General features: G+C 42.3%; 1 protein-coding gene across 1 annotated transcript in view; it reads right to left on the bottom strand.

Moving 5' to 3' along the window:
• pcdh17 (protocadherin 17) overlaps positions 1–23,351 on the bottom strand; it is a gene marked incomplete at its 5' end in the record, with an annotated part of 48,239 nt that extends 24,888 nt beyond the window's left edge. Inside the window, 3 exons of the mRNA XM_079295185.1 lie at positions 1,541–1,713; positions 2,189–2,247; positions 20,856–23,351. Coding sequence (XP_079151311.1) covers positions 1,541–1,713; positions 2,189–2,247; positions 20,856–23,351 — 2,728 coding nt within the window. The remainder of the gene's footprint in view (positions 1–1,540; positions 1,714–2,188; positions 2,248–20,855) is intronic.
• Between the last annotated feature and the right edge of the window lie 4,525 nt (positions 23,352–27,876).

Raw genomic sequence — 27,876 nt, 5'->3', positions numbered from 1 at the left:
TAAGCCTCATTAATTAGCCACAAAATGACTACGATAAATTACCTGTACATGAGCTGTACTGCTTAAGACAAAGTAGCAGATGGGACTTACCAGGCACAAGGTGACCATCTTGCGATTCATCTTAAACAGCAGGAGGACGTAAAACAGACCTTTCTAAGCAGATGATATTGTAATTTAAGAGGCATACAGTCACACCATAGCATTGTTTTGTCATCAATTCAAAGTGAGGGATGATTTGCTGCTTTGGATCATTCAACTGGTATCTTTGCAACTCAATAAAGACACACTGGAACACTGCCAGAGCGATGTTCACCGCCCCTCACTCGTCACTGCTCTTGCACCATGCCTTGGCCTCCTGCCCCTGGCCTCCCCCACAGCTTAGCTAAGACCCCATGTTATTGGCTAAACACAGCCAGCTGCAGCCAGTTAACTGTCTAATCTCGCATCAATCGATTTCCCCAAACAAGGAGAGGTGGAGAAGTGAGGTGAGGTGGAGAAGGGAAACCTGCAAAAGCAGGTTGCAGCCTGAGTTTCCAGCACCACCGCTTGTGTGTGTGTGTGTGTCTGTTGGTGCATGAGTACGACAAACACACAAGACAACACACAGAAAACAGAAAGGCGGATGGACAGGCTGCGGTAGCAGTATACATCCACCAGCTATGTTGTATTGGTACAGATTTTACTGACTGACTGCTGCCGAACACACTCTTTTCTCCGTTTGTCACGGGTGTGTGTGTGTGTGTGTGTGTGTATACATGTGATTCTCTCAGTCCCTCACGGACAATTAAATAGGAACATTTTCAAAATAAGAAACATATGGAGCCTTTTAATTGGCCAATTTCTCTTGCCAACGTGTGTGGCTTTTTTCATTCGAAAAACCTATGAAAAGAAAAAGAAAAAAGCTATCTATTCAGACATGCATATTGCAGCACAGAGTGTTGCACAAATTGTCATTGTCCTTCCGCAAAAAGAGAAAAACAGCCCTTCTGTTCCCTGGATTAATAGCACCATTACACAGAATCCATGTTCAGTATAACGCACTGTACTTCTGGATCCCGTCAGTGAGATACATACTTCTTGGTGTCAGGACTTTAGTGAGTTTGTATTTCTGTGGGAATATCTGTTTTGCCAAGCAGGTAATGGCCCACGCCGAGGTACATGACTGGATGAGGCTGCAGTGAGAAATTTACCATAGCAACTCCTGTCCCATTCCTTCCGTCAATATGTATAATCTTGGCTTTCTTGCCTCCCCTAACCCTGCATTAATCATGTGAGGTGGCTGGGGTAGGGAGGACTGCAACAACCCATATCTGGGGAGTGATTGTTCTACACATGTCATGTGTAATCTGCCCGACCCATAGCGCTTAGAATGATTATTCATATTTAATCACCACACTCCGAAGCTACATTTCCTGCCGTTCACTAAGTAATTTTCCATGTTCCATTATCAAAGTTTCAGAGACGGGTGCTCAGGGAAGGGGGACTAAATGGAGAGGCTGAAGAAGTTGGGCTTATAAAAACATAATGGGCTTGGGCTCACCTTGTTCCAAAGGTGGTGGTTTCACGCCTGTAGCCTTCAACTTGAGGGCTTCTTTTGCAGACATATCGCAGCAGGAGCCTTTGTTGGTATCCTGGTCGCTGTCAGCCTGGTCACTGTCACCATGACCACTGTCTCTGAGGCTCGCTCGCTCTGGGTCTTTGAATGTTGAACTACTATACACATGAACCACAAAAAAAAAAAAAAAAACACACACGGAGAGAAAAAAGAACATTAGTACTCTGTGTTTGGAAGAGAGTTTCTCGAGGCCTTTTTTACCCTCAGAGAAAGTTTAGACACAACGTGAAACATTAATGAGTATATATATATATATAGTATATAAAATATATATATATATATATTATAATAGGATTTAGAATGCAATAAAATGCTTCTAAAAATACTGTACCAGCAGTACTATCTGCTAAAGGAGACTAAAGATGAAACAAAAAAAGCTTAGCATGTTGTGTGTGATTATATTTGATGTATTATAGAGAATACTGTTTGCGAATAATTTTAAATCTCCCTGCTATGACACAAAACAATTAATTGTCAGTTTAGTTACTGTTGCTATAGTACTGTGTTGGGACTATGAGAGAAAATAAAACAACGATCTGAGATGTAGTGATTGTTATAGATCCCAACTCTTACCTTTGAACAAACTGTTGTCTACTACCCATATAATTAGGCTCAGTGGGGAAATTGTCCGTCTGTGGGGAAGGAAGAGAGAGAGAAATAAGGTATGTAGTGGACTCTAAAAGGAATGAGTGCTGCTGTGAAACAAGATCTCCCAGTGACAAATGATTAATTGTGCAGAGAGAAAAAAGAGTTAGGGGACAGAGTAGGGCTAATACAATACTGGGAATGTGAGCTCCATATTGTTTAGGTTTGAGCATTTCATTAACCACATAAAGCAGGCTAATTAGCCTGTCTAGAGTAAACCGCAGAGCTGAACATCAAATCTGCCAGACATAATCAATAACTGCTTGGAGAAAAGCCTTGATTGAGCATGGAAAACGTGTCAGCTAAACATCTACTAACAGCATTACATCACTATTTGTACAGAAATTTAAATGCAATTTGCTCGCTCCTTACACGACATTACTGTGAGAATCTGTTGATTCTGAGCCACACCACTGTATTTTTTTTTGCTCCAGAAACTGAGAAATTGTTTGTGAGGAACTGGGGCTTGTATGTGTTGAACCATGTGGTGTTAGTTCAATATGGGGCTACATACACAGAGGGCTTCATGCTATGTTGTTCGATAGAAAAAACACACATACTGTACACGGTTGTGCACACGTGTACACAGAAAGAGACACTAAGACAGTAATGTCCAACACATACACTCACACAAAGACACCGTATGGCATGTATGACAAAATACATCACTATAATGGAATGCTGGTACAAAGCCTATACTGCGTAAACTGCACAAACACAGCTCAATCTTCAGCACAGTATGCAGCAGTGCATCACAAACTGTATCAATCACATTGGGCACTGGAATGTACCGTCTCTCTCAAAATACAGAGGGTTTTTAATCATGTCAATTGATCGAAAAGGTCACAGAGATCCCAGTTTCTTCCTGGCGTTTACAGAAGTGCCTGTCAACCTGACTAATAATGAAAACAACTAATGTAAAAGCAATCATGTGTACAGACTTTGCTGTAAACCACAAAGAACTTTTGTAGAAAGAAAGTAATGTGTTTATCTTTTGTTCAAATTATTCCAGGAATATTTCAAAGTCCCTGTTGAGTAGAGAGCGCATGGGCGATATGGAGAAACATCTAATATCACGATATGTTTGACCAAATACCTCGATATTGATATGGCAACGATATTGTAGGGTTGACATTTGATGCTTTTACAAAATATTTACAAAATGAGATGTTTGATAGATAATCATCAGTAATGTGAACATAATGACTAAGTGGATAAAGGCAACTAATAGAACAGCTAGACGAGTCTAGTAGTTCAGAAAATGACATCAGTTTACTGTAGTGGTGTAATGGAGCACTGTCAATCCGTGTTGTGTACGGACTCCCCCTTTGCGATTCAGCATGCATGTGAACCACGGATTAATTACACAGTTTAACGTTAACCATCACAGTGTGAAATAAAGTTTTACTGACAATCGTTATCCGCCAATATTTAGTAAAATATGCGACCAGGACATCAGCATTCACGCTTTTCTCGTCGGCAAACTCAGTAATGAAACTGATAATGTTTCATTATAAACAACAAATTTGTGTTTACGTTTATCGGAGGAGAGGCAACGATGGCAGCACCACTAATGAACATTTGTATTGGGGCAAAGGCAAATTATAACATTATCCTGATGTGTTCACATGTCATTTCGTAAAACGTAAACGTAAGAACTATAACAAAGTAAAAGGATAACAGCTTGAATTTTTGATGGTTTACACTGACTTCAGAGATGGTGGCAAAAAAAAAATGAGTTTGGAGCCTTGTAGACCAGCTGCTATAATCAAACAACAAAGAGATCCGTATCTGCCAATATGGATTATCAATGATCGGCAATTGGTATTGGTGGCAAAATAACGTGATCGGGGCTCTCTAAAAGTTATATTTGCTCCCTTTTTTCTTTTGTGCTGATCCGATCTGTGACTCTGATCAGTGATACTTACTGTAGTACAGCCTTTAAGACAAACAAAAAGACAGGAAAAGACAACACATGCCATATTACATTACCAAGATATCCAAAATCGAAGACGATATCTAGTCTCAAATGACGATATCGATATAGTATTGATATATTACCCAGCCCTAATAGGAAAGGTGAAAACAATTGGCTTCCTGAATTGATAGCAGTAAAATGTCATGTTTAGTGAGTAATGTGTCCCTGAGCCAGGCTTTTTGACATGCACAGCTTGACTCACAGTCAATAGAGTATTTCAATGTCATCCGTGCTCTGCGGTGGCTCAGTATGAAAGACTGTGTGAAGGTCAGACAGGCCACCTCAGTACTTTGACATTCCATGCTTTTGCCAACCCCTTTATCACTATCTAAACACTCTATTCCAACTCAGCCTTCACCAAGATGAAAAAAAAAAAATACAGCCACTGACTATATCAAAGGTTGGAATCTAACCACGGAGAAAGAGAAGAATGGATGTTTGAAATTGTTTGGCATTGAAATGATAACAGCCTTTCTCAAAAAAGGGGAGATGGAAGTATTTATAATAATGTGCCCCTTCTGTACTTTTATGACCAGCAACTCGTCCTTGGACATGCTTTTCAATCAACTCAGCACTGTTGGCAAGGAACGAAAGAACATTAGCAGAAAAAAAGGTTTGATTGTTACAGGATTTAATATATTTGCCGCAGCTGTACACACAGAGCAAATATCAAAATGATATAATGTGCACAAACTACAAACTCTTTTTTTTTTACCCACCGTAGTTGATGAACTAAACTTGAAATGGCAATGGTCTACTGTACTTTAGTGTTAATTTAATATACACCTCTATATCCTGTAGCATGGTATTCACAGCTGTAGTTTTTTTCTTACCAAAAGAGAGAAAAAAAAAAAGTAAAGTAGCATGTGCTCTACATCCATCTACCGCCCACCAGCTCTACAAGCCAATAAAAAGCACATTACGCCACTTCATAGAAACCTCTTTCCTGCCAATTAGAGTCCAGGCTGATCTTAAGCCTCCATCGCTTCCTTTCAGTCTATAACTGCCCAGCCCTTTGACTACAATGGGCCACTTTCCAATTAATGGATCGATAATGGCCAGTATGCGCTGCTTTGTACTTAGCCAGTCAGAGCCAACAATGCATACAGGATAATTTGAGAGGGGAATGATACGTACATCCTGGCTAGATATCCAGTAGGTTTGATATTAATATTAGACACTGAATTATACAGTACATAAATTAATTTAGCATCGCAAGTATCATTGAGTATTTCATGTTGCATGCTTGCACTACTGGCCTTCTAATTTCCCCTTGTGGGACTTGTTGAAATGAACTGAACAGAATTAAACCAGAGTGAAATGAATTGAGCTGAACTAAACTGACCTAAATTGAACGGACTTGAACTGTGGAATCTGTGTTTTTGGCCTCCGAGGCTTTAGAGTCTGACTTGCATATGGACTTTGACCTATTCATCACAACATGAGTCCAGCAGTTCAGGGTCAATGCACTTTGTGTAGATATCAGCAGAGGTCAGTTTCATTGGTAGCGTGGATGAAAAGTGCAAACGCCTGTTGTTGAATTGTAGGCCAAATGAATGATATGTTGTGTTTAAGTCCACGCAGCAAGGCCACAAAGGTCAGAGAGATACTGAATACAATGAGGCTGAGTAAGTGTAAAAAGATGCACTCTATTCTGTATTCCCATTGAGGCCCTAAGGCTGACCGGGCAGACAGAAGGCCGATTGAGACAAATGGGAAGAACATATCGGCGTGCTCTCACGCCTTGCTGGTGCATTTTGGTGCATTGGCCGTTTCTACGAGGCTATGTTTGCGTGTATCTGCTTGTGTGTTGTGTGTACATGTGTGTTCGATATTTCTTAGGTATGGGTTGTGAAAGAGGACAAATTGCAGCGTCTCTTTCACACATCATTGGACAGCTCTCTTTTATTCACAAGAACAAGAGCACACCCCCTCCCTCTACCTAGGCATGATACATGCATTTGTCCTTTACTGTCTTCCACAAACACACATAGCACCACTCACTCCGTGTGTATGCGTGTGAGTGCATGCGTTTCTCCGTGTCGGAAGGTGTGAGCCGTTCCAAATCCACCATAACCTTGTCAGTAAGCCAAAGAGATCTGGACTGCAGTTTTTAATTTGATAAACTATGTCTCTGTTGTGTATGTGTGTGCAACGTTACCACCAATGGAGCTCTAGATTATTCCTCTCGGAAAACTGTCAAAGTAGCTCAGCAACAGCCAAATGGGAAGGGTGGGTAAAGGATAAAACAAAGCGACATTGAGCTGAAATGGAAAGAAATGCCACCAGTGAAGTGGGATGCCGCATGAGCAGGAAATAAGAAAAAAAGGTGAGCAAAACGGCAAACAGAGAGGATTATAAAGGAAGTAAGGGAAAAGGGGAGGCGAAACGAGACAATAATTAGACTGCATTGATTACCTAGTGGCTGAGTAGCAATTGTAAGTGATCAAATCTAATTAGCTGGTCCTATACATCGTCCTGGAGATAACAGAGCAATCAATCAATGGGCTTAAGTGAACTTAAAGCCATCACAGTCTACTGCCTGCTAAATATCCTCCACTATCTTCCAAATAACTTACAAGAGGTCAGGTCCAAGTGAATTCCTGAGAAGTAAGGAAGTGCCACTGATGGCGGTAAATGGAGACTAGACAGATTTCAGTCACGGTGAGGTCTTATCAGTCCAGATGGACACCTTGCTAATGATTCTGGACGGTACTTAAATCGTAAACGAGCGTTAGACTTGACTTGGAGACAAGTTTGGATTTCAAGGTGACATTGGATGGTTTGGGCATTGTTTAATATTTATGTAATCGAAGTATTTTATAATTCCTTTATCATATTCATGTGATGAGGAAGTGGTTTGTCTGAGGGTAAAAAGCATCCCTTGTTGTCAATGAGATGGTGTACTGCACTTGGACTTATGTGTCATCCACCAAAAATATAAAAAATGAATTTGTCTCAAAAAGTCTGATTTATTTAGAGGACAAATATAAATGGCTAATATTGGATGATTTGTATTTGAACCACATCATTCGCACACAATTATCCTGAAAAGAAAGATGTGGTAAGACAGGTACAAATAGTGCAACCTGTGCACCAATTCGTTCAAAAACATGTCCACCGACAAATAACTAATTAAAAAGAAAAATGTACTTTTTCCAAGGTTCCCTGATGAGTTGTGTTGTGGACAAAGGTACAAATGGTAGTTAAACCGGCATCTCCCAAGTGTGACCAAGTGCAGCTAATGGAACTGAGCATGCATGCGCTGGATAAAGTTAAGAAAAAGACGATAAAAGATTTGGTTTTGCAGTCCAGAGAATTTACCAGCAAAGGAGCATTCACACCTCCAGTTTTCTATTGGGTTACTCAACTGAACCGTACAGCTTTTTAGTTCTGTTAGTTTCAGCTGGAGATCTTAGACCCATCCATCTATTTTACTTTGATTTATGGCCCATGGGCCGATATTTAGTGTTTTCAGAAATGAATGAAAAGAAATTCTGTGTTTTGTTTTCCTAGCTGTACGGAAAAACATACTGGAACCTGACCCTGAAACCTGCGTATTCAACTGGTATTTTATGTTGAGTTACAGCCCTCGTTAATGGAATATTTTGAGATAAAGAATTAATCGTCTCCTGTTGCTTGGTATCTGTAAAGCCCAGTGGGTGCCTTGACTGACTTCAAATGCTCTTCACTGGTCTCACCACAACAGAAGATGAAAAAGCCCTTGCCGCAGGGTTTTGTGCAGAATGATTGGCTACAGTGAGTCACCTGCATACGTTTTGTTGATTTTCCTCTATACCACAATGTTTGTCACAGGATGGCTGGTAACCATAACTGTCACATGAATGAGTGAGCTGACACTCCATGTGACTGATGGCCCTAAATGGACTTAATGCATGTACAATGTCTGGCATTATGAAAAGGTTGCTTTTCATTTTTAATGGATAGGACACTATCTACCATGGAATATTTCAGAAATGTCTGCAGGAAAGGAAGAACGTACCTCAGTAAGGCAAGAAATCATGCTGAGGAGTTTGTGCCAGTGTAATAATAACATATCACTGCAGACTGTACCAGACTGCATCGATTATTTGTCCCATCCCTGGTGATAAGTAGTTTAAAGTATCTCTCGTAGGGTCAGGTCTCTCATCTCCTCCCCATCTCTAATGCTGAACTAGACTTCAGTACCACAAATCTAAATACCACTCAAGCTGAATAAAGAAGCCCCCATCCACACATGTGTTAGACTTTCCACTGAGTTGACATATTGTGACAGTGTTTATTGTAGAAGTACTATGGGCTGTTTGTAAGAATTGCCGGCTTATTATGAAGCAGTCAGCTCTAATCCAACTTCATCGTCTCATCTTGTTAATCACTTTGCCAAGATTCATACCCACGTTCTTTTTATTTTGCTGTGTTCATTTGGTTAGCAATGAGGTTATTGTTTCCCTTTACTAAATAGGGCTAAGCAGCACTTTGGAGGCTTTTACATACAGTTGCAAAAAAAGCATGACCTGTAACTTGCGTATTCACTGCTCAAGAGCAAAGACACACTATTCATAATTAATATGGACCCACTCACAATGATTGCCTATTATTTTGCCTGACCATACAGTGCCATTAGAGATGTATATTAGCAGCCTAGTGGAAAGCATCAAGTTGTCTTTGTGGCACAACTATTCTGTTTTTTCATCACCCTCAGTCTCAACATAGCCACTTCATATAGTGAGAAAAAGGCACACAAATGAAATAGTTGACATTCTAAGCACACACTCGGCAGGGGACTGAAATCCTCGATAGGTGAAATACAAAAGAGAAAAGACAGAAAAAATGGATGCACGGCAGGGGGGGGGCTGAGGTGGTTGTGCTTGCCTCTTTTCATCAAGAGAGACGAGACACGACTTCAAAGCAGATTTCTTTCAACCTCTGCGGTTACTGCTACTTTAGTATTCCTTTTGAGGAAGACCCCGAGCAAGCATAGTTATAATTTTCTCTTTTGTCTACAAATGACTACTTTGGTCAAATTCCTAAGGTAGTTACATTATGTATAAGTGGGATAGCTAGAGTTGCCTTTAAAGGACCAGTGTGTTCGATTTAGTGGCATCTAGTGGTGAAGTTTCAAATTGCAGCCAACTGAATACCCCTCATTTTCCAAAGGTGTCGGGGAACTACGGAGGCCTTCAGTTAAGGTAAAAAATGGGAAAGGCCCTCGATAGAGCACAGTGCTTGGTTTGTCCTTTCTGGGCTACTGCAGAAACCTGGCGGCGCAACATGGCTATATGACTATGACTCTATGGAAGGGACTCACTCGCTATGTATATAGACGGCTCAAACAAGTTAATTATTAGTATTAAGTAATTATCCACTGATTAAAACATAGTTATGAATGTAATATTCTGTCTCTACCAGTAAACCCTCCTGAATCCTGCACACTGTTCCTTATTAAGCAGCTATGAGAGAGTCTGTCTGTGTGGGTTTTTGGGGGGGGTTTGCAAAAAGAGCTACATTTATCTTTTGTAATAATGTCTGTCATTGAGTCGGAGAGGAGAGCTGGTCAACAAAGCGTTGTTAAAATGCAAAACAAGATGCAAACCTCCTGAGAGTGTGCATATCCTTGAACATGTTTTTCTCTCTCACTTACACAGTCCACACACACACACACATAGCATTACAGGTGCTGGATATCATACAGTCTAGCCTATTTCATGATGCATGAGGAATCAAATGACGGGCTGAACTGAATCCTGCATGAACACAATGGCTCAGAAGTAAAACAGCATAATCGGTTTAGGACAAATTATAAAAAATATATCGTAATCCGTTTTTCTTCCATGTAATTGATTTATTAATGGACTGATTAAGCTATTATTGAATGCATCATCTTATCTAACTAAAAAAGGACGACATTATCCATAGAGCATTATGATGTTGACCAACATCCCCTCGGGTAAAGATTACAATAAGCTGGAAACACACAGGCTCTATAGCAGTGATTCTTAACCATAGGATTCAAATGATCGAATGGGTATATGCTACAATCCCCCAAACTATGTCAACAATTATACAGTTTCACTGTCTTTGTGACATCCAGAGGTTAGGGTGTTTGTTTTAAGGCTGCTCTATTGTCCGATATACAGCAGTTTTGGATTTGCAACAAGTAATAGGGACGTGGTGCTCGTGGCTTCGTGACCTTTACTTTGCCAATCTCCACCACTTCTAAATATATCAAAATAAGGGGTGACAGTGGAAAACAGGTCAATGATGCCATATCTCCCAGTAATGAAGAGGTTCTGTGTTGTAAATTACAGCTTTATAAACTAATTATCTCTTGGCATGTTTCTCCATCAAAAATAAAAATCAACAATATTTTCAGATCTTGCTTTTTAAATAAGAAAGGAAAATAATAAAGTCATAATTTTCACCAGCAGGACACAATGGAGAACAGCACACATGTATATTTAATGACACGAATTCACTGGTGTCTGGGACAGTGTGTACGTGTGTTACTCCTGAGCCATTACTATGAGGTGCAGTCACATAATGTATGCAGTGCAATATAATGAGGCAGCCTGTTCAGGCATTGGCAGTCAACAATACACCAGACATGAAAAACACATTCTAAGTCACAGTGTACTAGACACAAAGAGTCTGAGTGGAAGAGGTTGTGACCCCATCTTTATCCCCCCCACTGGTCTGCAGTTGAAAAGGGCAGGAAGTACTCCTCTTTCTAATATAACTCAAGTATTATAGGCCCCGTTATATTTGCAATTATTTCTGCAATATTACTTCTGTATGTTTGTAGTTCCTAGCTGACTATTCAGCAGTAGGTCTCAGAGAAAAAATATGTTTCTGCTCTGAAGAGAAAGGGCAACACAAGACTGCACATTTGTACTCCTATCAACACAATCCACTTCTGTGGCAGTTTAGCCCCAGGAGTAAAAGATAAATGTGGCTTTTGGTATATATATTTATCCAAATACAAAAAAAAAAAAAACCTAACACAACAGTTTGGTAGCTCTCTTAAAATAGCAGTATTGTTTTCCCTCACTACTTGGGAAGTTTTGTGTAGACACATATAACCAGCTGGTCTGGGTATACGCTTAGAAATAAGGGATCTTCCTGAAGGGCTGAGGTACAACCAAGAACCATGTGCTTCTGAAGTACACTGCTTTGATTTTCTTTTCAGGGTTCTTTGTAAGACTAATGGTTTCATTACGAACCATTTTCATTCAAAGAACCCCTTTTGGAAGATAGAGATCATCAAGGATTATTGAAAGCATTAGTTTGTAGATCCTCCCCGTCGACACAGCCCCAAAAATGATGATTGTGAAGTGTGATTGTTGTGGGCTGCCCTGGCCCATTAGGAGTATCATAAGGAAACCTGGGTGTGTTCTCGATGAAAGTATAACCTCTTATGCTGGGTTCTAGTTAGAATCCCCTGAAAGGGCTGCAGGTGGAACTAAAAAGGGTTATCTGATAAGAACAAGACAAAGAAAGCTATATGGTTGTAGTCAACACATGTATTTCTAAAACTTTATGATAATTGATAAAGGGAAAGAAAGTGAATAAGGAGTGGGAGAGAGAGAGGAGTTTTCTTGAATTATTGTTGAATTATGCATACACTGTTGAAACTGTGGGGAAAAGAGTAAAAAGAAAGGAAAAGGTGCAGCATGTTAACTCGGTGTGTAAGCTACTATTCATTCTTGCTCATCGATAGTTACAACAACTTTGCTGTCAACTGAAGTCTTGAGTCAGCAATGACCTTGCTTCACCCTCATTAATCCAAAGCCAACTCAGCCCAAAAATCCAAAGCTGTTACAGAGGTAACAGGCGCACTGTACATTTTAAGACAGACGTGCATGAATGCAAACAAACAAGCACAGATGTAGTGTGCTTATTGAGCAAGAAGCCTATAACAACATTTAAAGGCAGAATGACCCTGCCTGATTCCTGTATTTTTAGCTGTGTTCCGGACATTTCTGGGGAAATATGGCAAGACGAAACACCAAGCCGCAACTTAAACCCTACTCATTCTGCTTTTAAAAGCAATACTCTTAAGTTTTTCAGAAATTCAGCGTCTTGCATCCTAAATATGGAGTGCCATAAACTTGTTTTTCTGGCTGTTAGAAGCTCATCTTTAACAAACTTTCATACTGATATTTTAAAGCTCTCTTATCCAACATTTATATCAAATTTGACCACTGAAACAAGCATTTTACAATTTAGTGTTGAAACAAACAATCCATAAATGTGGTCTGGTTTGCAGGTTTATAAAGACAGAAGCTGAGGGCTTGTGAACAAAAACAATAAAAGATAAAAATGATTCTATTTGAATTGATGGAAGAAAAAAAAAAGCCGTTCCGTGGATGAAAGGATTTTAGATAGTTCCCCCAAGCCCAGAACCGAGGCCAGACGCAGATATATAAACACACAAACATAAACACACAGAATGCAAGCACACATATTGTATGTCTAATATCAATACATGCACAAGTGCACACACACACACACACCTAGGTTCTCCCTCTGTGTCTCTCCAAGCAAACACATACATACACACACGCACACATGGACTGTGTGTAGTTTCACTTCAAGGTGACCTATCCGCTGTATATGTATGAGGTCAGAGGTATAGAGGCAAAGGAGGCGGTGGGAAAGGGAGGAATATGAGACAGGAAGGATCGTGTCCACACACCTGGGTAAAAACTGACAGTCAAGGCTTCAGGATAATGCTCTGTTGTCAAAGTGTTGGACGCCAGTTGCACAGAGTCTCTTTTAAGTGTGTCTGTGGTGCATTAAGTATCTGTCAGAACAGCTTTAGCGTTAATCAGCTAGCCCAGAGAAGAAACAATCACACGTAATCTCAAGCTCTAAACCCTGCTGACCTTCTCTTCAATGCACTGATAAACCCCCCTTCAAACCGAAGTCATTTTTAAGACACACTCAGGCCCAAGCTCCGGCGCGAGTCATTTTTTCCACCCCGCTCTCCCTGTAGTCCATCTGATTGGCTCCCCCCACAGCAGCACCCATGTCTCTCCACCTGGGAGTACATCGACTCAGCATGTCAACTTGACCTCAACGAGGACGAATTTCAGACAATGTGTGTGGGGAGAGGGGCTGTTTTACACCATCAATCTGGAACTAGGAGACCAGAGGAAGAGATTAGAAGGGAAGAAATATGAGAAGGGCAGAATACACAAGTTTCATTCATCATCTTAGCAGTGTTGAGAGTCTACAAATTGCAAGATCTGTGCAGTGTTATCATTGAGCCAACTTCATTTATTAAGACTGCGCGCAGATCAATACGGCAGACATATACACTCTGTACTGTTGACAAGATAATCTCATCATTATGAATTTGGCTTGGGTCGTCAGTAACATGAGCAATTGCATCGCTTATCTGAGATGACAAGACCAGAGAGAAAGAAAGGGAATCCGAAAATGGGAGAGAGTCAGAGCAAGAGCAGGAGGAAGCAAGGAAGAAAGCGAGCGAGCCCTCGCTCTCTTTATTTTTTACTAAACAATGCTCAGAGCGATAGATAATGAAATACAGTATTTCAGTACCAACGAGAGGAAAAATCAATAAGGAACGGCGCAAACCAGCAATTGATCTGAATGCTAAAGGCCCCAAAAAGATTTCTCCTCTAAGACATAAACCCAGCGAGGGGCCAATTGAGTACAACAGAAAAAGATACAATCGGCCAAATATACCAATTTCATTATGCCATCAGCACTCTGAAGAGCAGACAAAGTCAAACGTTTGATGACAAATGTTGTGTGCCCGCCACTTAGTGGGCCTTTTGTTTAGGCAATAACATCGGAGAGTGCCGACTCCGTTGCCACAAACACATAACAGCCACTGCAGAACACAGTGGCTGTCAATTCCCCTCAGACACACAGGGCTTTAGACATGGGAGTCCGATGTCAAACTGCGCTACAGATAGAAGCAGGAACAGTGGAGACAGTGGGATCTCTCCTATTAGAGTGGCGGATCTTCTCACGCACAAACACACAAAGATACACTGGCAGGATTACATTGTTTGGGATGGCAAAGCAAACCGTTGCTTCCGGATTTGGCGACTGCAATGTATGGGGAAAGAGAAGCCCGTTTAACAGCGGCTTTGTTTTGACATGTAGTTCGGTGAAATGAGAGAAAATTTGATGGTTTTCATGGTATATCCCTCCAATCAATTAATCACATTACTGACGAAGCTGAAGAAGTGCTGAACTGTAGAAGGCAAGGACAAGGAGAGAGAGAGAGAGACTCGGGGAGAAAGGGAGAAATCATTTCTCTTATACTAATGAGATGGAAGGTGAGAACAGATTCACATAACTCATTCTTTGAGCAGCGTGTTTCTACCGCACATGCCTAGGGGGCACAGTGAAGGAAGATGTGGCGGAAATAAAAGCTCTCGCGGGTTGGACTGGCGCCAAGACACAGCAGAGCGAGTTCCAGTTTGTTTGACTTTGAAAGTGTTTGATATACAGCAAGGAGACCCAGCTGCTGGCGCTTCAAAGAATACATCGCCGTGCCATGTACGCCAATGTGGCCCTCTGTGTGCTGCGCATCGCAGTGCACATTACTGTGAGGTCACTCCTACACACACACACACATTAATATATAGCCCCATCTATTGCTGCAGCTCCGGCACCCTGCAGCTCAAAACCTTAAGTCTAAAAGACCCCAGGAGGGATCTAACAGCCCTCAGGGGGCAGGCGGACCCCACAGGGAAGCCCATTCCAATCTGAGAGAACCAGCGAGACCGGTGCTTCAGAGCACAGCTGGAGCACAGGTGCGTGTGTGTGCGCGTGCACGTACATGAGCGCGCGCACAGACATGGCAGCTGAATCTTAGATTCCTCCACTGTGAAGGTTATGTTTTGTTCTCTTGTTTTTGTGACCTCTGTTGATGCTGGGTTGGCTCCTTGTGCCTGAGTTGTTTGATGAGCACAATGCCAGCAGCACCAAGGTAAATGCTCCAAAATCTACCGGCCCATGCACAGAATTTTTGGCGCAATCGTGTTTTCCCTCTACAAAAATGCTGTGTGTATTGGAGGAATTTATATGAAAGAGAAAACAATGAAAGGATTGGGTATGCAATGCACAGATTCACCTAACGTAGGCGTGCACTTGAACAGAAATATGGGCAACTAGCAGCATCAGCGGGGTCACGAAAACAAGAAACACTGTCACACAAACAGACACAAATGACTGGCAAATTACACAAGTCAGGCTCCAGAGAGCCGTGTTAGAACACAATAGAAAAGTAATTACTAAGTCTGATAGGACTTGATCTGAAACCACTTTAAATGCCAGTCCGGCTATGGAAGCTAAAGTACGCTAACAATGGCACTTGCTACTCAACTAAATGACATGACAGCATGACATGATATTTTGAAGCTCTGGTGCCAGTAAATTATTGCAAGTTGTAATCATCCACTTCCTAGCGATCACAAACAGACTCATGCACACACAAACGCACAATAACTCGAGAGCGAAGGTCCAATGACAATATAGTATTGTGCCCGTGTCGTCTCCAATAGGCTGCTTCTTATTGAATGACGCAAATTGGTTTAATGTGTCCGGCCAATCTGGATAGTATCACAGAGGTCCACTTCTCATATCCTGTCTCTTTTACTACACTTGAAAAAAAAAAAAAAAATCGCTTTGTTTCCCTGCATTGCCAGATCGGGAAGTCTGTTAAAATAATGAAATTATGCCACAGAGATAAGTGCTGTTTCCAAATGAACAGCTGGCTGAAAGGACCTCTAGTAGCTGGGCAATGAGACCATTGTAATGTATACATACATGATTGTCTTCAGTTTATCAATCTATTTATTTATCGATATTTTGACCCTGTTGAATTTATTTATAAGTTAAAGGGGGAACTTGTGTTTAGTGGTGGGCATAGTCATGATTATATATATATATATATTTAAATATTTAGCAGGGTTAGTAGGATTTTTGAGAATAAAACATTCACTTCCACAGCTGCCCCCGATCTCAAACACATTTCCCCGGTACTCTGCAAATTAACTATTACTTGTGTAAATCTTTGAAGAATTTCCAGCCTGGCTCCGTTTAATGTTTTTCATGGAAACGGTGACCAAAGAAAACATTAAAAGTGAGGTTAAAGATTACATATTAACATATCAGTGGGTTTTATTCCTACCAGAGAAGATTTCTACCGTTTTTCTTGAAAATGTCAATGTTAAGAGAGGAGAATGGTCTCCTTGACATTAGTACAGTCATCCCCACTTTCTCTCATGCATCATCAAAGTGCAAACAGACCCTGGAAAAGTACATGAATACTCAAATGCTGCTCATATTAGAAAGTAGATAGCTTCTGTTTCCCACTTACCCCGTGCCCTGCCCCCTCCATGTTCACAAATGTGGAGCGAGAGACCTCTGATGTTTATCGTGACATCTTCCGCTTCCCTCTGATTTGTTAAATGTTATGATTTATTAATGAAGGAGGATGCAAATATAGCTGCTGTGTTGTGCAAACAAGCCCCTCTGCAAACTCAAATAGCGCTAATAGCAGCTAATAAAGGAAACATTCATTGACAAAATGTCTATATTTTGGTTGAACAGGGGTCACTTAATTTACTGTTCACCCCCAGTGCAACATTCTGTGGTCTGACTGCGCCTCCTCTAAGTGGTTTCTATCACACTAGCTTGCGGGAGACAAAGAATGAAACTGCCTATTAATAATTCAGAATGTCAGCATGTAGTGTTATGTACAGTAGCAACAGATTTATTTGTGGAAATTTGAAGATGCACCCGAAGGCAAGTTGATAATTCAAATTTTTTTATGTACTGGCATGCTCAACTAAAACAAATCTGGCCTCGTGGCTCAGGAGAGCTCAACTGGGGGACAAAAGTACACAAATGACTCATGGCTACTTGAACTGTCTCTCATTCCTATAAATGACTGTTGAGACTGATTTTGCTGAGCTGCTCAATCCTGTGAGCAAGCGGGCTTCAGTGCATACAGGTTTACCAAACTCATTCGATAGAAAGCTCCAGAGGAAAGCAGTTATCTAAAGATGAAGGGAGAGGGAGAGAAATGAAATAAAGAGCGCTTTCCTATTCATTACCTCAGTGGCCACTGAAGTGTGGGAGCAATTTCAATACAATATACAGCAGAGGCTTTGATAAGACTTGTCAGTGGAATCCTTAAAAACAACCCAAGCCCGGTTACGTGTGTGCGTGAGTGTGTGTCTTGGAGGAAGGGTGTTTCAAGGTTCGGACAAATGCAAGATTGTCCCGCTCATAAAAGAGAGGGGCTCTGTCACGGAGCCTGCCAGCTAAAGGCTTAAATCACATGCCTGGAATACACAATGACGTTACACCCACACACACACACATACATACAATCTCCCTAAATTATGCAGAGTATGACCATTCCTGGAAGCACCCATTTTCAACATCTGCTCCAGCTACATTGTTGGCATGCACATGCTCAACCTAAACAGATCAAAAGGAGTGAACATTTTATCTCTCAGATTGTATACGCACCACTTACATCATCAAGGTCATACCTTAAAGTCACTCAATATGATATGGCATAGATTTTCAGAACGCCATCAAAGACCTTGGTTTGTTATCAATTGTTACAAGACAAATCCGCCTTGCTTTTCGAGTTCATATGCAGAAATGTGTGCGCATTCTACATATCAAGGATTTCCGTGTCTGCTTCAGTGATTGTCATTAAAAATCTTTCTAATGAAATAGTGTCATGCAGGCAAATCCAGAAAAGTAATCTATATTCCACGTATTCATGTCTGACATTTTTCATTCGAGCAGCAGCAGCCTCCCTACCAAGTGACAATGTCTAGTCAGCAGAGACGAGAGCCCCCTTTCTCCTTGACACCCTCATCTCAATGTCTCCCAACACAAGGCAGAATGCCGCCACCTAAAGGCAGCTTTTATAGCCTTTCCCCCTTTGTCTCTGTACCACCTGCACCTTATTAACACGGATGGTCTCCCACCGAGACAGGATTCGGTTTAATTAGAGTTTCGTGGTGATTCAAATGACCACACTCAAAACTTATCAAAACAAATCAATATGATAAATTGTGGGCCATTTAAAAGTAATAACACAGGAGTCTGTGCATGTTTGGTAACAATGAGGGCAGCGTCTTGAAAAAAGGTGGGAAAGAAAGCGACAGAGAAACTTATGAACCAGTCGGTGGGCTACAGCCTGGCACAGCTGCTGGAGCTAAACACAATGTGGGACAAAATCCTAAAAGGTATTCAAGACAGAGTGGGTGCAGGCTCGCTCTTTGGAGCAATTTACTGAAATCCCTTCTTCCTGAGCATTGAGGAATTTTGCAGCAGATTGGTTTTAACCTTGATTCCACACTAAGTAATTCCCTTAGCCAACGCCTTAAGCGGAATTAGGCATCTTTACGTATCATCCATCCCCTTATCCCAGGAACTCTCTTAAGAGATGAAATGAAGCTCACCACCGGGCCGGGTGCCCAGCAGAGCTCTGCTGATATGTTCATATCATTCCCCTCTCCCAGCTCGAGACCAAGCCCAGACTGTCCACCAGTGCACCACTATAAAACATCATTAGAGGCCAGCAGCAGTGTGCAGAGTCTGGGAGTTGCTGGCAGCTACAGTAGCCCCACTAGATGCAGATGAAGACAGCAGCGCTAAGGTGCCCTTGTGAGACTGACTGGGCGGGCGATATGCTCTCCCTCTTCATCCATCCCTTTATTTATTTTTCCTATTCAGCCTCTCCTCCTCGTGGCAACTGTAGTGACAGATGGGCTGAGAGGCCTTGGGATCGATGGATGGGGAATTCTGTCTTTGTTTCCTGACATTTTTCCCATAGCCACTCTCCTCTGACTCAGGTTACTTACTGTCGACACGAACAGAGAGAGGAGGCAAAAGCATGGGAGGGGGGGGTAGGAAAGTGATATGCCTCTGTTCAGATTCTGAGGAAACTTAATGCCTCAGGCCATCTCCCTCTACACAGGTTTCTGTTGAATAATACAATAGAGCACCCTGCATGCCAAGGGGTCCCTCTGTAAACAAGACACTAAGGGATGTGTTGTTGCTGCTCTTGCTTGTTTTCCCTTTGACAGTCTGACGGGCGGGTGAGAAAAGTAAGTGCACAAAATGGCTGTGCAACACCCTCACACATCATCAGGCATCATCACTGCATTAGCAGGGAAACAGCCTGCAGAATAGGCCAGCAATTAAATTGTCCCTCTCATTAGGAAGCCTTAACGGTCTTTTCTTTCACCCTTGCCCTTTGCAACTGGCTCATAATAATAGAAGCATGGCTGAGACCGTGAGTGGGAACAACAGACAGTGGCCTTCCTCCCTGGTGGGAACACGTCACATCTGATCACAGTCATCGTCACATCCACGTCCAGCGCAAAGAGTGGGATCGAGATCACAGCAGAGAGCCGAATGGAGAGACTGATAGTTACGGTCCATTGGGATGTAACGGAAAGGAATGTCATTCTCCAATTGTGCCGAAGAGTTAAAGGCCATATGCAGAACCTAATGATAATTAAAAACACGTACTGTTTCATATTTTTAGCAAATATAGTTGGAACATATATTTTTACATGTGAATAGGTAAACATCAGCTGCCCATTATCCCTCGTGTAACATACCACTGTCTTAAGCAGGCCTTAATCCTTCTCTGACACGACAGACTTTTAATGGGCTTAAGGCTGAAGACACAGAAGTTATCACGTTCGAGGCTTAGACAGCCAAGTACTCCACACAAAGACACGTAAAGAAGCTTTGAAAATAGGTACAATCTGCTAATCTCTGGGATTAAAAAGAAAATCGTCAGAATTAACCAGGAGGAGCTCTAGACTTCGATGGTGAAATGAGTTTGAATGGTGGCTTCATACAGTAAACACGCATCTGTCACTGTTTGTGTTTATACTGGATATATATACACGAGTATGCCAGCAGGTCGTACTGCCGTTTCTATGAGGTCAACAAAATATACCACGTAGTTTAACTTTGTGGGAACATGTTTTATATTTGTTATTCTAAATGCCGTTTTAGGGATGGGCATTTCAAATCAGCAGCAGCTATGAATGCAGTGAAACATTGCATTGGATAACTGTTGTGCAAATCTATCTGAATATGTTATTAGTTCCTATCACATTAACATGAAATATAATTCATACATATAATTATGTGGGCTTTTTAATGTAGTTTAAAATGGAATTGGTCCGAAAAAACAACTTGTACCTGATTATAACCGCAGGCTAAACTCTTTGTTCCTCAAGACTGAAACGACAGTGATTGAGCGATGAATGAAAAATTTCTACATGAAAACGGATTTCAAAAGCCTGCCCTGACATATTTCAAGCACAACTGATTTGTGTGGATGTCACTGGCTCTGTTCTATGAGAGCACCAGAATGACGGTTTAATCCTTCCAATGCTCACCCCTCCCTCCCTTCTTTTCCCTCTATGCTCTTGGGCCTCTCTGCCTCTGCCTGTCCTTATCTTCTTTTTCTTTCATTTTACAAAACAGGGGTCAAATGTTGACATAGAAAATGGGAGCTTTCTGAGGGTTGTGACGTGGAAATGGTGGCATAACGGTGAAGGAGAGGAGTGCAATTTATCTTACCTGTATGATGGACATGCGGTTAGTAGGTGTGTCTGTAGTGCTGGTGACTGGGCCTGTGAAGCTGGTGTGGCATCCCACGTGGCCTTGGGGCACGCTGAGGTTATTGGCAGTGGGCTTGAGGTACATAACCTCTGACCTTGGTGAGCTGAGTGGCAGGCGTGTCTGGTAGTCAAAGTACATAGGAGAGGTGGCCAAGGAAGGGCTGCTTACCACGTTCATCACATTCATGGCATCCCGCTCCTCCACTTCGCTCTGCACCAGCATGATGTCGTTCTTGTTAATCTTCTTCTTCTTGCCTTTCCCGAGCTGAGGGTGCGAGTACTCTGCAATGCGACAATTGTAGGTACGGATCTCCTTGTTTTCTCGCTTGCACTTGATTGCTATGGTCACCATGGCTGCCAGAAGCATGATGGATATGATGCTTAGAGTTACAATAAGAGGAAGGGACATGTCCCAGTTCTGATTGTCAATTGTGCGAGGCAGTCCATCTGGAGGACGTCCGTTGGACGCCTTGATGAAGAGCCTGGCGGCGGCAGTGAGCGTTGGCTTGCCATGGTCAGATACTCGGATGATCAGCTCCACAATGGGATTCACATCGTCCCAGAATGGGTGGGCTGTTCGCACCTCCCCGGTCACTGGATCAATCTCAAAGAGGTGCTCCTCATTACCATCAGAGATCTCATATGTGAGCCTCCCACTCTCGCCATAGTCATTATCCACCGCCCTCACTGTGGTGACAATGTAGCCAACACCAACGTTGCGCGGCACATGGATTTCAGCGGTGTCGTTCAGGAGCAGGGGCAGAACTATAACGGGGATGTTGTCATTGACATCCAGAACACTGATGCGTACTGTAGCGTTGCTCTCCAGGTGTGGAGATCCTGCATCTCGAGCAAGAACCTTAAAGTCAAAGTATTTGATTTGCTCATAGTTAAAAGATCTCACTGCATAGATGGCTCCATTAGCAGCATTCACATTGACATAGGTGTTGACATCACCCCCACTCACATTGGAATTGACTATGCTGTAGTACACTGTGCCGTTCTGGCCGAGGTCTGGGTCATGTGCCAGAACTGAACCGAGGTACTCCCCAGGGATGTTGTTCTCAGGTATTTGAAGAAGGTAAACGGACTTGGTAAAGCGAGGAACGTTGTCATTCTCATCCAGAATCTTCACAGTGAAGGACTTTGTGGAGTTTAGAGGAGGAATGCCATTGTCTTTTGCCACAATGGTGACATTGAACTCATCCTGCACCTCTCTGTCCAACGGTCTGTCTGTCACCACAGTATAGAAGTTTTCATAATTCTCCTCAAGTTTAAAAGGGACATTACCCAGTACTCTGCACTGAAGCTGCCCATTCCTGCCTGAGTCCTTGTCTGTGACACGGACCAGAGCAATGACGGTGGCTGGAGGTGCTGCCTCGCTGATGGCTCCCTGTCTCACAGACACAAAGCCTATAGACGGCCAGTTATCATTCCTGTCCAGCACTTTAACAGTGACTTTACAATGACCTGGGATTGGATTGGGACCTAGATCCTTTGCCTGGACGTCAATCTCAATAACTGGGCTCTCTTCGTAGTCGATTTCACCTTGAATCTTTATGACCCCTGTTCTGGAATCTATGGAAAAGAGCTCCCGGATTCTCTCTGGGGCATAGCCACTAAAAGAATAGACTACTTGTCCATTGTTACCCTCATCAGGATCAGTGGCGTTTAAATCGATCACCACTTTACCTGGAGGTGAATTTTCAGGAATTTCCACAACATACGTGGGCTGATCAAACACAGGGCTGTTATCATTGGAATCAATAACTTTAACATTTATCTGCATGGTACCTGACCGAGGATATTCCCCCCCATCTGTGGCTGACAGAATAAGGGTGTGATGGTTTCGTTCTTCTCGGTCCAATGACCGTTGAATAACTAATTCTGGGAATTTAGTCCCGTCCCCACGGGACTTTACCTCCAAGGAAAAGAGATTGTAGTCATCGCGTGTTATTTGATAGGTTTTCAGGCCGTTCTCCCCTGCATCTGGGTCATGGGCGCTGGTCAGGGGAAAGCGTGTCCCTGGCACTGCGTTTTCAGAAATCTCAATATCAATCTGATCCGAGGGGAAGATGGGTGAGTTGTCGTTAATGTCCTGAATATCTATTTTGATCATGCAGATCTCCTTGTCATTGGCAAACACCTCCATGGAGAGCTGGCACTTGTGGTTTGTCTTACACAAGATTTCCCTGTCGATGCGCTGCTTTGTGTACAGCAGTCCGCTTTGGGGGTCCACGTCGATGAAATGCGGAGCTGAGTTCTCCAGCACCCTGAAGTTGGCTTTCTTACCCTGTCCTCCCGGCCCAACCTGATCGAGTCCGAGTCTGGCATCTTTGGCAATGTTCCCAATCACTGTCCCCGGACCCTGTTCCTCCGGGACAGAGTAATTCAAGTTTTTCAATGTCAGGGCTTGAGCCCATAACAGGAGGAAAAAGAAAATAGAAAGATACATCCCCACTCCGTAAAAGCTGCTATAATCTGTGTTGTGTTTACGCCTCCTTTGACCTGTTGATATTTTGTTCAAATTTGGTGTTTCTATTAATCGGGATCAAATAAAGAGTTCTGTTCATCATGCGAGGCCTTGGCATTCGTCTTTGTGGATTGTCTTTGCTCTGTCTCTCTCTTCCAGCAATCTGTGGTGCTGAACACCTAATTTATATTCAGCTGAGCGCCCAGACTCATCTGAGCAATAAACGCGATCCAGTCTCCAAACAGAATAGTCATTGTAAGTGTTCAGTCATGCCACCTAAGAAGGAAAACAGAAAAAATATATTTGTTATAATATATATATATGTGTCAATTAGTCACCCAAATAAAAACACACTAAAAGGTACACCAACCATACTGCCAGTGAGAAATCAGATCCACCGCGGAGCCAAAAATGAAACAGTGCTCATGTGTAATTCATCTCCACAATTATGGGGGAAGCTTGTCAATTAGTTAACCTTGGGAAGACACTCGGCGCGGCACAGATCAGGGAAATAATGAGTCCCCTTGTAGATTATTTACACCATACCATTATAGACAGGATGCCGTTTTAAAAAGCTATCTCTGATGTGCAATGCACGACCTGACCCTGGCTTGATGACGGCACATTTCGAGAATGTCGACTGAAAATGTAACAGGGCAACTTTAATAATGTGGTCACACTGCAGGCGTACAACTGAAGACGGTCTATCGCGGCGGCTATTTGAATAAGTGTGTATAAAATGAGCCTCTTACACGCATTAACAAATCCGCATAATCCGGATATTTACAATGAGCCTTGTAAAAAAAAATCGTAAATGAGCTGCCAAGCATCTCAGCACAGCCGTGTAATTCTCGCCACTGGTGCCCTCCGTGTCTCTCTCGCTCTCGCTGCAAGATTCAACTGTCATTGGAAGAAGCTGTTGCTTCCGCATGCACAGGGATGCGAAATAACAACCGTTTGGAAATGAGCAACAGACGGATGGGGCTTCGAGTGAAGAATCACACAGCACATAAAGAACATAAAGGACAAAACGAAAACTTACCAAAAGAAACTACCGCGTGCCAAATAGTCCAAAATGAAAAAAAAAAAAAGATATATGAGGTTAACTGTCAAAACCCAAAACAGTCAGTTGCAGCCGGGGCTCAGGGAGAGTTTCATCCCATATAACCACTTCAGTGGGGCAGCCGCCCGTTTCCTCTTTCCCTTCGCCGCGCAGGAGGGAAAAAGCGACAAGCCTCCGCTGCTGCACGCACAGGCTACAGTGCGGCGCAGTGGAAATAAAAAAAAGTGCTCCAGAAAAGTATGACTGTAATGTCAATGAGCTGAAGTCTTCTCCGCTGTCTGATTAGGATGCAGCGGCTCGCCTTCTGCCTGCAGTGAGTCACCGTTCTTCAGAAACGGAAAACTGTACTCTATGAGGAGGAGAAGAAGAAGGGGGGAAAAAAATCCAGATGTGTAGAAAGGTAGATCCAAAGTGGATATTTTAAAAAGGCGGACAGTGTTTGTCTACCCTGTCCCGAAACACCGCTGAGTGACTGACTCCCGGAGTGGCATTGTGTCCTTGTCCGCCGTCCCGCAGTCAAAGTCCTCACGGAGAGACAGCTGCTGAGGAGGTGGTCAGCAAACAGCCCCGCATTCAGGCACAAGTCTGTCTGTAGCTGTCAGAATAAAAAGGGTGATTTTCTTCAATATATACGCACAGTGGTTATTTAGTATTCCCTGCACGTAACACAGCCCTAAGCACACAGAACGCTTCCTCTCACTGACTGAAGTCCGTACACCGCATGGTGCATTCAACACTGTCGCTGCTCCTCTGGCAGCCAATGGATTTGAAGAGGTGGGATGAGAAGGAGGGATTCAAAAGCCGCTTCGGGTACAGACTACGAATGATTGGTGGCTCGCAGTTCACCGGTGGTGCATCTGTGTTTTTTCAAATATCACACTTCATTGTTGTTTACAATAAAGGGAACCCGTGCGTTGGGCAGCTTCGTCAGAGACGTATTAAAGGGGCCAGGCTGGAGACGGTTGAAATGTCGGTTAGGTCATTTATCCCAAACAGACAGCACGGTTTGAATTCAACGGAAATGAATTCAATTCGGTGAAACGGAATAAAGGTGTGCGTTCTCAACCTTTTATTCTGGACTTCATTCAACTGTGCTCAGAGCAGAGACGGACCGTTGAGGCAAATGTGAAAGAGGAGCACAGATTACATATTATTCTTAGATATATAATTGTAGGTAATTAAGACTATTAACTGTAGGATTGTGTGTGTTTGTATGTGCCACACATCGCCCCAGTTTGTAGTGTTATTCTTCATTTAAAAGGTGTTGCAGCCATCTCCTTTAGAGACTTGTGTTTGAACGAACGTTTCATCAACAAGTCCCTGTGCCATACAACTGTCCTGCATCATTGTGTTGTCAATTAACAGTGTTAGATAACTGGGAAATTATGATGGAAGATAATGAAAGTTTTAGAGCAAAGGATTGATTCGAAGTGACAACGATATCACTCATAGTAGTTTTCACTATTATACTTTCACAATTATAGCTTGAAAAAACCTAATTTCATGTTGTCTCTCGTAGTTCTCGTTCTAAAGGAAAGAAACAGCAGAAACTGTCTGTTGGGAAGTTTTTTATCCAGCACTGGAAGTAAAGCTGAAATGAATAGTTGATTGAAGTACTTGGCAATTATTTTAGCAATCAATGAATTCAATTTTTTCAAGCAAAAAAGACAAACATTACTGATTTAGCTTCACACTCAGATCAGGATTTGAAGCTTTTCTTTGTCCTATGTTTTGGAAAATTAAACATTTTTGTTTTCAACTGTTTGTCTGACAAATCAAGGACTTTGATGAGGTAATCTTGGACTTAAGAAATTGTAATGGGCGTGTTAAAACCACACAATTAACGGAGAATATGTTCAACAGATTATTGTATTTACACACTGGATAGGTTCCCAGTGCATCAGGGTGCAAACAGTAATGAAAGCTTTCTTATCCTCTTGCTTTGGTCCAATATTGACAATCACTGAGGCACCATGCCACCCGTACTTGAATCATTTAGCAAAATAAATCATAAGTCATACTGTCAGATGACGGCCCTGAGGACCTTTAGTCGTCTTTTGACTTGACTGTTGTCATAGGGTTTTGTCAGAGTTTAACGATGCCCTTCATTTGGTATTGCTATTTCAATATGTCAGCTTTGTTCGGTATAATCGTGTAGTCTATCCATGTATAAACATCGGCCCCAACCTCTTTGACTTTCCCTCTGACCTTTATCTCTGACAGGAGGGAATGACACGAGTGTCAGAACCATTCATTAGTCAGGAGGCGACCGCAGCTCATTATTAAACAGCAGGTTTGATGTACCAATGTCAAGATGATGATAACTGATGAAGGTAAATGTCACATCACTGTCTCTATCTGCATACAGTGTGTGTGTGTGTGTGCCCGCGCGCGCGCGTGTGTGTGTTTATTCAAATGGTATGCATATTTTGTTCACGAAGTGAACCTTCCTCTGAAGTCTTCAGGTCATGTAGGTGTTCCATCACTTATAGAGCCTGAGACAAAATGCAGAGTAGCAATGAGCCCGGTGTTTAAAAGAATATATATAATATATAATTATGTGTCAAAAATAATTAAATTTGATCTCGAATGAAGTTGAATCATCTATTATCCTCAAACCCACATTGTTCCCACCACGTTTTTTCATCGTTTGCCCTTTTTCCTCGCCAACTACACAGTGCTACACACTGAGCTTAAACAATGCCTGCAAAACCACCATGCCTTGATAAAATGTCACCAGTGCTGCCAGAGATAAACCCAGCCATTAGCAGCTTTCTTCATTAGCCCAATTAAAAGGCCCTCAGGAAATGCACTGACAGAAAGCGTATTTCGAATGGGCTGCTGGTGAACAGTTGCATTAAAACCCGATTTCGTAAATTAAATTTCAATCTAATGGCAGTGGCCTTTCTTCAGGTGGTAATAAGAGAGAGGAGGCCTCTTCCTGCCTACGCTATTTAACCCATTTTTAATTCTCTTTTCCTCCCTTTCCTACACTCTCAGATTTCACTTCTTCCCTCGAACAATAAAAATGTGTAACACTGTTAGAAGAAATGTAAGCCATGAAGACGGACCGCGTGGAGTCAGACTGTGAGATTTGTCTCCATTAGCTCTGTCGGGGGGAAAAATCAGTTTTGACTTTTTTTTATACATCGAGAGTTTTATTCCGGCAGCAAACTGTCACTTCCTTCACAGATACTTTTTACCTGCCTGTTGTTTGTCTCCAACATACATTTTTTATATGTTGCCATTTGAATCTGTGCCTCTGTTCTTCTTTACACTGTTCAACTCTTCACTGTGTTGGGGAGAGGGAGAGGGGGAGTAGCACCTTATTGTTTACCTCCCTTTGCTGTGGTTCAGCAGTAGAGAAAACACAGTTTGAGTAACTCTTTGTCTTTGTCTATGATAGTATGAAAGCTGAGACAGCAGCACTGATGCTATTTTTAA

This window comes from Melanostigma gelatinosum (assembly GCF_949748355.1).
Source record: "Melanostigma gelatinosum genome assembly, chromosome: 2".
Lineage (NCBI taxonomy): Eukaryota > Metazoa > Chordata > Actinopteri > Perciformes > Zoarcidae > Melanostigma > Melanostigma gelatinosum.
Note: the sequence above shows the minus strand (reverse complement) of the source record. Positions and strands in the feature narration are given on the sequence as shown.